We start from the raw sequence: 12,474 nt of genomic DNA, 5'->3' as shown, positions 1-12,474 counted from the left end.
GTGCACAGGAGCATTGTCATGCTGGAAGAGAAACAGAAATTTTGATTTTACAGCAAACAAAGACATTCTATAACATTGTGAGCTTCAAACTTTGTGGCATCAGTTTGGGGAAGAACCACATACGGATGTGATGGTCGGGTGTCCACACACATTTTGGCATATAGTGTACTTTGAACCTTTTGCATATCCAAAATATAACCAGCAGAGGGCGCTTTTAGTCAAACCCTAAACCCTGTTCCCAAGTCAGCATTTTAGTGTTGTTTTTAACACAACCTTGACTTCCTCTAAAAATTTCAACCTTTTCATAAACTCTTGTCGCCATCTTACGGAGTGTTTGATATTTTAGCTCCAGTAAGGTTTGTGAGATAAGCCTTTGGAGGCCCAAGAGTCAGAATGACTGTAGACTTTAGGAGAAGAATTTGACTGGAGGATACTGACAATGGTGAAAATGGTGAAGAATGTCTAAAAGATGCAATAAAATACTTAACATTTAAAAAAACAAACAAACAAACAAAAAAACATTTTAGATACTTATTTTTTTCCTTGTTACTTTATTTTGTTTTCAGACTGGATTTCAAGAAGCTAAGTACTCCATCTGTAACAGATAATCACTTTATGTAACATCTTAACATAATCACTTTATTGAGCTATTCTGTTAGCAACCTAAATAAACCTAGCAAAGCTGCTGGTTGGTAAGCCGACCTGACCTGTATACATTCAGAAAGAAATAGACTGCACAAATCCATTCAATTACATTATTCTTGTAGACAAGGACAAGTGTGTGCTGAAAGTCCACCACCCATTATTCACTCTCCCCACTGTGCTGCAATTGGCCACTCGTGATGTGTGATTGGATAATAAAAAAATTTAAGTCATGAAAGGTTAAAAAAAAAAACTTAATCAGCAGAGGGTGCTCATCAAACTTCTGTTCACTATTTTTACAATAAAATAAAGTTCCGTCACTTCTGCACAAGCAGTTAAGAACCAGTATTTTGCCACTTGAAGTCACAATATTTGGCCAGTAGTTCAATGGTTAAAAAAAAAATCGACCAAAATATTGTGCTTTAATCAAATCCTTAAACCCAGTAACACTACCAGTGAATAGTTTCAGAGTGGTGTCTTAGTGGTTAAGGCTCTGGGTTACTGATTGGAAGGTCTGGGGTTCAAGCCTCAGCACTGCCAAACTGCCACTGTTGGGCTCTTGAGCAAGGCCCCTAAGTGTATCATGGCTGACCTTGTGCTTTGACCCCAGTTTCATGATGCAAAGAAAAGAATTTCACTCTACATATGTGACAAATAAAGGCTAGTTATTATTACATATATAATTTTACTCAGATAACAATAACTGGATCCCAGAATGCTCCAGTTTTCCAGAAAAGTTTTCTTTATGGAAATATAACATTCACATTTCATTGCGCATTATGGTTTCAGAGAATGCTCCCCTAACACTCCCATAACTTTAAATAATTTGAACCGCTCAGGAACCTTGTGGTAAATGGAATTGGCTATGAGAATGTTCCCTTAATCTTCTGGTATGCTCTTAAAAATAAAAGTTCCAGTGAGAACCAAAAAGGGTTTTTCAGCCTGATGCCATAGGAGAACCCTTTTATGTTGCACAATGAATGTTTTACTCTCAAGTTCTTTAGAGATCCATATTTACTGGTGCTTTAAAGAACCCACAAATGGTTCTTCACAGTAGTGCCACAAGGAACCATGTTATCATAAGTTCTCTAAAAAACCCTTAGTTCATGCTTTAAGGAACCAAATTAAGTTCAAGTGGTTTTATTGTCATTTCAACCATATACAGCTGGTACAGTACACAGTGAAACTAAACAATGTTCCTCCAGGACCATGGTGCTACCTAAAACAACACACTAACCACATGAGATGACATAAAACTAAATAAGATCTACAAACATTCTACATAAAGTGCACGTTCAGACGTGTGCTAACAACACAGGACAGTACATTAACTACTAAAACAGGACAATAGGCACAGTAAGTGACAGTGTAGCACCAAACAGTACACAGTTTTAGTGTGGAAATGTCTGATATAACATGTAGTGCAAAAGATAGATGCCAAGTAGTAACAATATAATTTAAAAATGGTATAAATGCAAACATAACATGCTATGAAAGTATTCAGCAGATTAGCTTACACCAAACATAGACATAGCAGTTATTGTGGTAGCAGCCAGGAAAAGTGTATATAAAGTGTATATAAAGTGTATATAGTGACACTAAATTAGATACTATATTTTTTATAATACAGTAGCAGCAAAAAATGCAACAGTGTCAATGCAGGAATGTGCAAATATTTCAATGGGAGTATGGGAGTGGGATGTTGTTCAGTTCAGAGTTTGTGTGTGTGTGTGTGTGTGTATGTGTGTGTGTGTGTGTGTGTGTGTGTATCAGTCCAGTCTTTGAGTATTGATGAGTCTCATAGCTTGGGGGAAGAAGCTGTTACACAGTCTGGTTGTGTGGACCAGAATGCTTCAGTACCTTTTTCCAGACGTCAGGAGGGTGAAGAGTATGTGTGAGGGGTGTGTGGGGTCATCCACAATGCTGATGGCTTTGCGGATGCAGCGTGTGGTGTAAATGTTTGTGATGGGGGGGACCCCGATGATCTTCTCAGCTGTCCTCACTATTCGCTGCAGGGTCTTGAGATCCAATGAGGTGCAATTTCCGAACCAGACAGTGATGCAGCTGCTCAGGATGCTCTCAATAGTTCATCTGTAGAATGTGGTGAGGATGGAAGGTGGGAGATAGGCTTTCTTCAGCCTTTGCAGAAAGTAGAGACGCTGCTGGGCCTTCTTGGTTATAGAGCTGGTGTTGAGGGACCAAGTGAGGTTCTCCATCAGGTGAACACCAAGGAATTTGATGCTCTTGATGATCTCCACATAGGAGCCATCGATGTTCAGCGGAGAGTGGTCGCTCCTTGCTCTCCGAAGTCAACAACCATTTCTTTTGTTTTGTCCACATTCAGAGACAGGTTTTTGGCTCTGTACCAGTTCATTAGCTGCTGCACCTTCTCTCTGTATGCTGACTCGTCGTTCTTGCTGATGAGACCCACCACGGTTGTGTCATGGTAAACTTGATGATGTGATTGGAGCTGTTTCAAGATACTTAAGAGTTGATGCTAGGAGAACCTTTTCCAGTCCCACAAAGAAATTTATAGGTTTCACTTTAACCTGTTAAGGGATGATACCTTAAAGAACCAGCACACTGCTCTGAAGAACCTATAATGAAACACAAAGAATTTATTTAATCTCCAAAGAACCATATAGCTCAACTCAAGAATCCTATACAATAAAAAATGGTTCTTGACAAGAACATTGTTTTTTGCAGAATCTATGGTGCTATAAAGAACCATTAAAGAACCTATATTTTTAAGAATGTAACCTTTAAAAAGTTTAAACCTCTCTGGAACCTTGAGGTAACCCACAATGCTTTGGGAGACATTTCCCTAATGTTATTTGAACCTTTTAGGAACATTGTGGTAAGACACAATGGTTCTTGGAAGATTCTCTTGACGTACCCATACATTTTAAATAATTAAAATCTCTCTGGAACCATAAAGAAAACCATAGAGAATGTTTCCATAATGTTCAAGTAACCTCCCTGCTGAAAAAAATTGAAACCATTGCAGAAATTCTAATGGTTTCCGCTACAAACAGCATTACAAACCATCACCTAACCATTAAAACCATTCCATTAGACATCCACCAAAAGAAGGCACGTAAAGTCCCACAGAGACCATTACAGTTTCCATTAAAACCAATACATTTCCCATTTTAACCATTAAAACCATTACAAATTCAATTAGGGTTTCTATTGTTTTTTTTTAGCAGGGCTTATATAATCGGGGGGCACACGGTGGCACACGGTTAGCGCGGTTAGCACGCTCACACCTCCAGGGTCTGGGGTTCAATTCCCGCAGGGGCCGTGTGTGCGGAGTTTGCATGTTCTCCCCGTGATGCGGGGGTTTCCTCCAGGTGCTCCAGTTTCCTCCCCCAGTACAAAGCATGGTAGGCTTGGTTGGCATGTCTAAAGTGTCCATAGTGTATAAATGGGTCTGTGAGTGTGTATGTGATTGTGCCCTGCGATGGACTGGCACCCTGTCGAGGGTGTACCCCGCCTTGTGCCCGATGCTTCCTAGGGTAGGCTCCAGGTTCCCCCGTGACCCTGAAAAGGAGTATGCGGTTGAAGATGGATGGATGGATGGATGGATGGATTAAATAATCAGAATGTCTCTGGAACCTTGTCGCAAAACTTGATGGTTCTCAGAAAGTTCCCCCAACATTCTTAAAACTTTTGAATAATTTGAAACCTCTCAGGAACTTGTGATAAACCCTAAAAGTTCTGGTAAACTGTAAATAATTTAATTCTCTGTGGAACCTTGCATAACCCACAAAGTTTCAGAGAATGTTCCCTTAACATTCTAGTAACCTTTAAATTATTTCAGTCTCTCAGGAACCTCAAGGGTTTAGAAAATGTTCCCATGATGTTCTCATAACTTTTAAACAATCTGAACCTTGGAGTAAACCACAATGGTTCTGCGAATGTTCCACTAATGTTTCCATAACTTACTTAAATCATTTGAACTGTTCTGGAACCTTTAGGTAAACCTTGAGGAACGTTCCCCTTAATGTTCTGGTAACTTTTAAATAATCTGAACCTCTCAGGAACATTGCAGTATACCTTGATGGTTTTGGAAAGTTCACCCAACGTTCCCATAGCCTTCAAATAACTTAAACCTCTCGGTGACTTTATGGTTACCCACAATGTTTCAGAGAACGTTCTAGTAACCCTGAAATTATCTGAACCTCTTGGGAATCTTCCGCACAGCAGAGGGTGCAGTTTGGTAGTCAATCCTCGAAAACCGGCGCAGCATTAGCCGATAGTTTACAGTAAAGCACTCCTGTAGTCACAAGATCTGACCAGACGAGGGCGCACGTGATCAAATCCTCACCTCGCTTCCCTCAGCCCAAGCACCGTTGGACACTAGAAAACACTGCGCAATCGCGTGCAGCAGGATCGGCGGAGGACTGGCTGCCGCGCGCTATTCTTCAGGGACATTTTTCGGAGTCTCGTCGTTCTTGTTGATTTCCGCCGGCGGCGGCGATCATGGAGGCGGTGTCCGGCGCGGAAGCGCCCAGAGTGGTGGGCGCGAGCCGCGGCGTGGAGCGCGCGCTGGAAGAGGCGGCGGGCTCGGGCTCGCTCAACCTCAGCGCGAGGAAGCTGAAAGAATTCCCGACAGCGGCCGCGCACTACGACCTCAGCGACACGGTGCACGCAGGTAATCACAACAAAGCTGACCATTTTTGGGCAGGTTGTGGGGGCCTAGGTCGGGGTTAGCTTTCAGGAACCGGTTCCTCTTCTAGCCCAATCTGGGCTTTTATGCGCGAGCTCGTTGTTTTGTGTGTGCTATTGCTGAGTTAAAAACATCAACAAAACCGAGCGCAGTGTAGCTGCACTGGAATGAGCTGTTCTGTTGCATAAACTGCCACAGTGCTGAGTTAGTGCATTAACTGTTCCAGTGTTTAATTTTATCCTGCTGGATTCATGTAAACACTTCTACGTGTTAGTGCAATATGGCACGAGATAACGCAACACTGTTATAAACGTGTTACGACGAGTTGCAGGTGTTACAACACGCACAGATCTTCCAGCAGTATTAAGTGAATTCAACAGTGTTAAAGCATTACCATAAGCTCATTAACACTAATCATACTCGTATTATAATGTTACGACTGGGATATGGTAGTATTGCCGTTTACAGCTCAACATGATTACTTCAAAATGACATGATGGAAATTCTGAGACAGCGACAAATCTTTATAACAGTGACAAACAGATGAAATAAGTGACAAATGGTCATAAGCCACTCGACGCCTGAATGTTATTGAGACCACATTATGATCATATAGACATGCTTTCAACCAGTTTTATTTTTCTGAATGTATTCTCTAAGATATGCAATATTCCCCTTTAAAATCCTGAACAATTCTTAAATACATCATGATGTACAATATGTTATTGTCTATCCATGACAGGTAGAACCTCGTAACACCAGGTTTACCTGTGAGTTTTGAAATTGAACTTGTACTTGTTTTGACTACATCAAAAACTTTAAACCAAACAAAAAAACAACACTAAAGCAAATAAAGTGTCCACCGGAGGTGAAGTTTATGTTCAACCAAAGTACCAGATAGATCCTTACAATACTGAGGCCATGACATTACATGAGGTTAAAGTAGATTCCTTGGAGGTGAAGGAGCAGGATTGGGATATTATTCTGGTATCATATGATAGCATTGGAAATCCCCTCATCTCACAGATTACACATTTGGTTTCACTTTGGTAGTTTCATGGTTTTACAGGATTAAAAATCAAATTTTAGTCCCGCTCATTGTGTTCTGTCTGTCTGAATAGAAAATTTTTCTGCAGTGGTTTAACATTAAAGACTAACGTGTAAGTAAGTTGGATTATTTTTAAGATTTTGTGTTAGAGTTAGGGACTTGTTGAGTTCATATTTTTTCTACAATACGGTATGAGCTCAGAGTATTGGATGATACCCGATACTAATCTCATAATGACGTCCCCCATTCTGTGTGTTGCTTAAATGATGGTAGGTTAATGTAAAACATTAAAGGCGTGCGTTCACAGTAATTGGTGTCCTGTTTGGCCGGGTTGTCAGTTGACATCACACCAGTGGCTTGTCCAGGTTCTAAGACATGGGATGGTAAGAGCACACTAAGGCATTACAATGCCTAGTTAATATACCGTATGTTTTTATAGAGTATCTGATTTGTCAATTAGAGTAAATGGACAGCAACATAATTACATTACTATATCAGCTACGTACCACCTCTATAGTTCATAATGTTAAAGGAAGCACTACAATGAAATCAAGTAGAGCTTGACATTTTTCAGTGCCTATTAGTAAAATACATCCAAGATATGTGTTTGGAGCTAAACTTTGGGGTGACCTATTTCTAAATTGGTGTAGTGAATTGCTTCTCTGTGGCACCCATGTATGTGTCAGTGTACTGGATCAGAAAATTTGTCAAGTTTGACCCAATACTGTTCCAGGCTTTTAGGCTTCTTTGGTCCCGTACCAATACTCAGTAATGTTTTAAGGTTTAGGGTATGTTTGCATCTGAATTCTCTGCTTTGTAGCTTAGTTATTGATTGTACTTAATTTACTCTTCACTCCAACATGGAATTTTTCTTGATTTAATATCCATGACATCAGTTCATCAGCTCATTAACACACCCTTCATAAAGACAAATAATGATACAGCAACTAGTGAGTGTGTTAGGGTGTGTTGAATGCGTGCTTTCCAGATGATCCTACACTGTATAGCAAAGTATTTTTTGTTTTTTCGAAGCACCTGAAAAACGGGCCCTATATATTATATTTGTTTGAGGCAGCTGGCACTGTGGCCGTGAAACCAGCTAATGTTATGCTCCATGTAATGTTTGCGATCGGCAGTTATTTGTTAACGGCGCTAACGCATTGCAATGTTATAAACTACCTCCTAATGGACCACCATGCATCACCATTCAGCCTGTGTCATATCAGCTAAATGTAGCCTAATGTCACAAATAATTATTGAAATGTTAATGCTTTTAATAAATCTTTTTAGCCTGCCACCATATCAGTGAATTTAAACTAATACTTGCATTCAGAGTATAAGGTGTGTGTGTGTGTGTGTGTGTGTGTATGCGTTTAGGAGTGCACCTTAGCACGTTATTAGCACTTAGCACTGTTTTATTTGTCATTGTCCGACAGTGTTTGATAACTAAACCCCCCCCCCATTCCCCCCCCCCCCCCCCCCCCCCCCCCCCAGTATCAGCCAGAGGAGGGTGTCCTCCAGGGACTTTTTAATAAAAAAAAATTTACATTTTTTTTTTATACCACACTGTGTTATTGAGTTTGGTATCGAGTATCATGTACTTTTGGTGGTATTGGTACCGACTACTAGATTTTTGGTATCGTGACATCCCTATTAGAGAGTGTGTTAGACTGTGATGGAGTGTATTAGAGAGTGTGTATTAGACTGTGTTGGAGTGTATTAGAGAAGGTGTTAGACTGTGTTGGAGTGTATTAGACAGCGTGTTAGACTGTGTTGGAGTGTATTAGACAGTGTGTTAGACTGTGTTGGAGTGTATTAGAGAGTGTGTTAGACTGTGTTGGAGTGTATTAGACAGTGTGTTAGACTGTGTTGAAGTGTATCAGACAGTGTTAGACTGTGATGGAGTGTATTAGAGAGTGTGTTAGACAGTGTTGGAGTGTATTAGAGAGTGTGTTAGATGGTGTTGGAGTGTATTAGAGTGTGTGCCAGACTGTGTTGGAGTGTATTAGAGGGTGTGTTAGGCTGTGATGGAGTGTTAGAGAGTGTTTTAGACTGTGTTGGAGTGTATTAGAGAGTGTGTTAGATGAGTGTGTTAGGGTGTGTTGGATGAATGTTTTCCAGATGATCCTACACCGCATAGCAAAGTATTTATTCTGAACACACCTAATTTAGGAGTGTATTAACAGCATATTAGAGTGTACTAGATTGTGTAGCAAAGTATTTATTCTGAACACATCTAATTTAGGAGTGTATTAACAGCATATCAGAGTGTACTAGATTGTGTTGGAGTGTATCAGAGAGTGTGTTAGACAGTTGGAGTGTATCAGAGAGTGGGTTAGCCTGTGTGGAAGTGTATTAGAGAGTGTGTTAGACTGTGTTGGAGTGTATTAGACAGCGTGTTAGACTGTGTTGGAGTGTATTAGAGAGGGTGTTAGACTGTGTTGGAGTGTATTAGAGAGTGTGTTAGACTGTGTGGAAGTGTATTAGAGAGGGTGTTAGCCTGTGTGGAAGTGTATTAGAGAGTGTGTTAAACTGTGTTGGAGGGTATTAGACAGCGTGTTAGACTGTGTTGGAGTGTATTAGACAGTGTGTTAGACTGTGTTGGAGTGTATTAGAGAGTGTGTTAGACTGTGTTGGAGTGTATTAGAGAGTGTGTTAGGTGAGTGTGTTAGGGTGTGTTGGATGAATGTTTTCCAGATGATCCTACACTGCATAGCAAAGTATTTATTCTGAACACACCTAATTTAGGAGTGTATTAACAGCATATTAGAGTGTACTAGATTGTGTAGCAAAGTATTTATTCTGAACACACCTAATTTAGGAGTGTATTAACAGCATATTAGAGTGTACTAGATTGTGTTGGAGTGTATCAGAGAGTGTGTTAGACTGTTGGAGTGTATCAAAGAGTGGGTTAGCCTGTGTGGAAGTGTATTAGAGAGTGTGTTAGACCTTGTTGGAGTATATCAGACAGTGTTAGACTGTGATGGAGTATATTATAGTATGTGTTAGACTGTGTTGGAGTGTGTCAGAAAGTGTGGTAGACTGTGTTGTAGTGTATTAGAGAGTATGTTAGACTATTGGATTGTATCAGAGTGTGTGTTAGACTGTGTTGGAGTGTATCAGACAGTTTGTCAGACTGTGATGGAGTGTATCATAGAGGGTGTTAGACTGTGTTGGAGTGTATTAGAGAGTGTTTAAGACTGTGTTAGAGTGTATTAGAGAGGGTGTTAGGCTGTGATGGAGTGTATTAGAATGTGTTAGACTGTTTATGGAGTGTATTAGAGCATGTTAGACTGTGATGGAGTGTATTAGCGTGTGTTAGACTGTGATGGAGTGTATTAGAGTGTGTTAGACTGTGATGGAGTGTATTAGAGTGCTGCTTATTATAACAGCAAACGGGGAATAAATCTGTTCAACAAGCACATATTATTGTGATGGTCAGGTGTCCAGGTATAGTATGTATTAAATAATTTTAATTCATGGTATATGGTTAGACTTATTAGATCATGCTCATGAAATAAACCTAACTTTTCTTCTTGTCTACAAATGCAATAAGGCTTGCAAGTCAGGTGGGAGCGTGGGACATTTTAAAAACATCCCGTTAATGTGCTTAATTACCACCTGACTTGCAAGCATGACTGCATTTTCACAGTAGAGGCTAGAGGTGTCTGAGCCGTCCTTTTCATATGAGCTCCTGGAAGTACAAACAGCAACTGCACACTGTGATTTTAATCGGTCACCTCCAGCGTTCATTTAGTAAGTCTGCATTTTGAGAGAGATATGAACAGTGTAATGTTGTTTGCAACCACTTCCCTCCCTCTCAGCCATATCCATTAAGCCTACTTTGTGTGTAGCCATACGCAAACTTTAAGTACAAAGCCGTTGTATACATTGTGTACAGTGTACAGAATTTTTTTTTGGAAATTGCAATGGATTTCTACTGATTTTACCTTCACTTAATTAAAAGGGAGTGTAAAACAAGCGCAGTGTGGGGTGTGTGCTTCAGTGTGACGTGTCTATAACATGCATCCGATCAGTGTGGATTGAAACTCTTGATAAAATAGAATTACAAAATGTCTTGACGTGATGCGCAGTGAGACATGTAACATGTCCTGTGTCTTTTGGCCTTCAGCATTTTAACACTTGGCCTATGGGGAAAATATCTTCCTTGCTCACAGGATCCTCATTTCTCTAATCCCAACTTGCTGTTTCTTTTCAGTTCCTTTGGTACGTTTCTGCAAAGTGTCTGATTCACAGGTCTGAGCCAGTGAGTGCTTTTTTTTGTGAAAGTGAAAGACCAGCTTCACAAAACTAACAATCTTTAGTGAAGCTTAGAAGTGCTTCATAAATGTGTGGATATGCTGACAAAAGAAACATCCAGTAAAAACAGACACACAGTGTCAAATGTCATATTTTAATAACTATAGAATAGACATAATAACTCTGATGCCATCTCTGCGTTTCCTTGATAATGAGTTAAGTGACACTTAAGCTTACAATGGGAAATGATTATCATGAGTAGGGATGTCACGATACCAAAAATCTAGTAGTCGGTACCAATACCACCAAAAGTATACGATACTCGATACCAAAGTCGATACCGTGGTGTGGTATAAAAATAAAATAAAAAAAATAAAATAAAAAAACTCCTGGAGGACATCCTCCTCTGGCTGATACTGGCAAAGAGAGAGAGAGGGGGGGGGAGAGAGGGAGAGGGTATTTTAGTTATCAAACACTGTCTGACAATGAGTCTCCAGAGGTGCACTCCTAAACGTGCGCGCGCACACACAGACGCACACACACACACACACCTTATACTCTGAATGCAAGCGTTAGTTTAAATTCACTGATATGGTGGCACGCCAAAACGATTTATTAAAAGCATGAACGTGAATAATTATTAGTAACATTAGGCTACATTTTGCTGACCGGACACGGGCTGAATGGCGATGCATGGTGGCCCATTAGGAGGTAGTTTATAACATTGCAATGCGTTAGCGTCTTTAACAAATAGCTGGCTATCGCTAACATTAAATGGAGCATAACGTTAGCTGGTTTCACGGCCACAATGTGAGCTGCTTCAAACAAATATAATATAGGACCGTCTTTCAGGTGCTTCGCCAAATTCCAGGTGTTTCCTCGCTTTGTTTGAAATGAACGATAGCATCGGTTGCACACCGGAAACTGATATTGCTTTTCTCTCAACGAGTCGGGTCGGAGGTAAACTTGTTAAGCTAAGCTAAACTTCTGTAGTTTTTCCCGTGTGCTTGTAGGTGTTCCTCTTCTTCTTCACCACTTGTGGACTGACTAAAACACTTGCGCGTATTTGCTGCCCCCTTCAGGTCCGGAAGAATCGCAAGCACGGTACTTTTGGTACTTTCGTTACAAATGGTGCTAACACTACTGCAGAAAAATAAGTACTGTCATGTTTTAAGAATGTTGGTACCGACTTGGTACCGAAGTATTGGTTCTCGTAACATCCCTAATCATGAGCATGTAAACATTTTGTTCGCTGTCATCTGCACGAAGTGTGTAAGCACTGTTCTCTGTTTTGGTGTTGGTGTGATGGCGCAAGACCATCGTGGACATTTTCACAGCCAAACTGAATCGAAAAATCTGATAAGTGTGAAACACACACACAGTTTTAGGCATCTTTAGGCATATTTACTGCTGTATGTGTTAAACTGGCTCTTTACACAACACAGCCTTTACAGAAAGCAAGAGTAGAAAATATAAATGTACGTATCAATCATTTTTGACTGTTTAAATTTGACTACAGTGATATCTGATGTATTTTTCCAAAAATCCATCAGATGTCAGGTGTATATACACTCACCGGACACTTTATTAAGAACACTGTACTGGTAATGGGTAGGGCCTCCCTTTGCTCTTTAAACAGCCTCAATTCTTCATGACACGGATTCCACAAGATGTTGGAAACGATCCCTTAGGTCATTATTCTGGTCCATGTTGACATGATTGCATCACACAATTCCTGCAGATTTTTCAGGTGCACTTTCATGCTGTGAATCTCCCGTCCTACCACATCCCAAAGGTGTTCTATTGGATCTGGTGACTGGGAAGGCCACTGAAGAACATTGAACTCGTCATG

The 12,474-nt window shown here is 40.4% G+C and overlaps 1 protein-coding gene across 9 annotated transcripts in view; it reads left to right on the top strand.

Annotated features, from left to right (window-relative positions):
• Window positions 1–4,968: 4,968 nt before the first annotated feature.
• Window positions 4,969–12,474, top strand: part of lrch1 (leucine-rich repeats and calponin homology (CH) domain containing 1) — an 89,357-nt gene continuing 81,851 nt past the window's right edge. For 3 of the 9 annotated variants that reach the window (XM_017479416.3, XM_017479414.3, XM_017479413.3), the window contains exon 1: window positions 4,971–5,299. In XM_017479416.3, coding sequence (XP_017334905.1) covers window positions 5,128–5,299 — 172 coding nt within the window. In that variant the 5' untranslated portion in view covers window positions 4,971–5,127. Of the gene's footprint in view, window positions 5,300–12,474 lie in introns of all 9 variants that reach the window. The other 6 variants (XM_017479412.3, XM_017479409.3, XM_017479417.3 and 3 more) reach the window with 4 other exon arrangements.

Source organism: Ictalurus punctatus, chromosome 6 (genome assembly GCF_001660625.3).
Source record: "Ictalurus punctatus breed USDA103 chromosome 6, Coco_2.0, whole genome shotgun sequence".
In the NCBI taxonomy this organism is placed as follows: domain Eukaryota; kingdom Metazoa; phylum Chordata; class Actinopteri; order Siluriformes; family Ictaluridae; genus Ictalurus; species Ictalurus punctatus.
The sequence above is the reverse complement of the archived record's forward strand: the minus strand, read 5'-3'. Positions and strand labels throughout refer to the sequence as shown.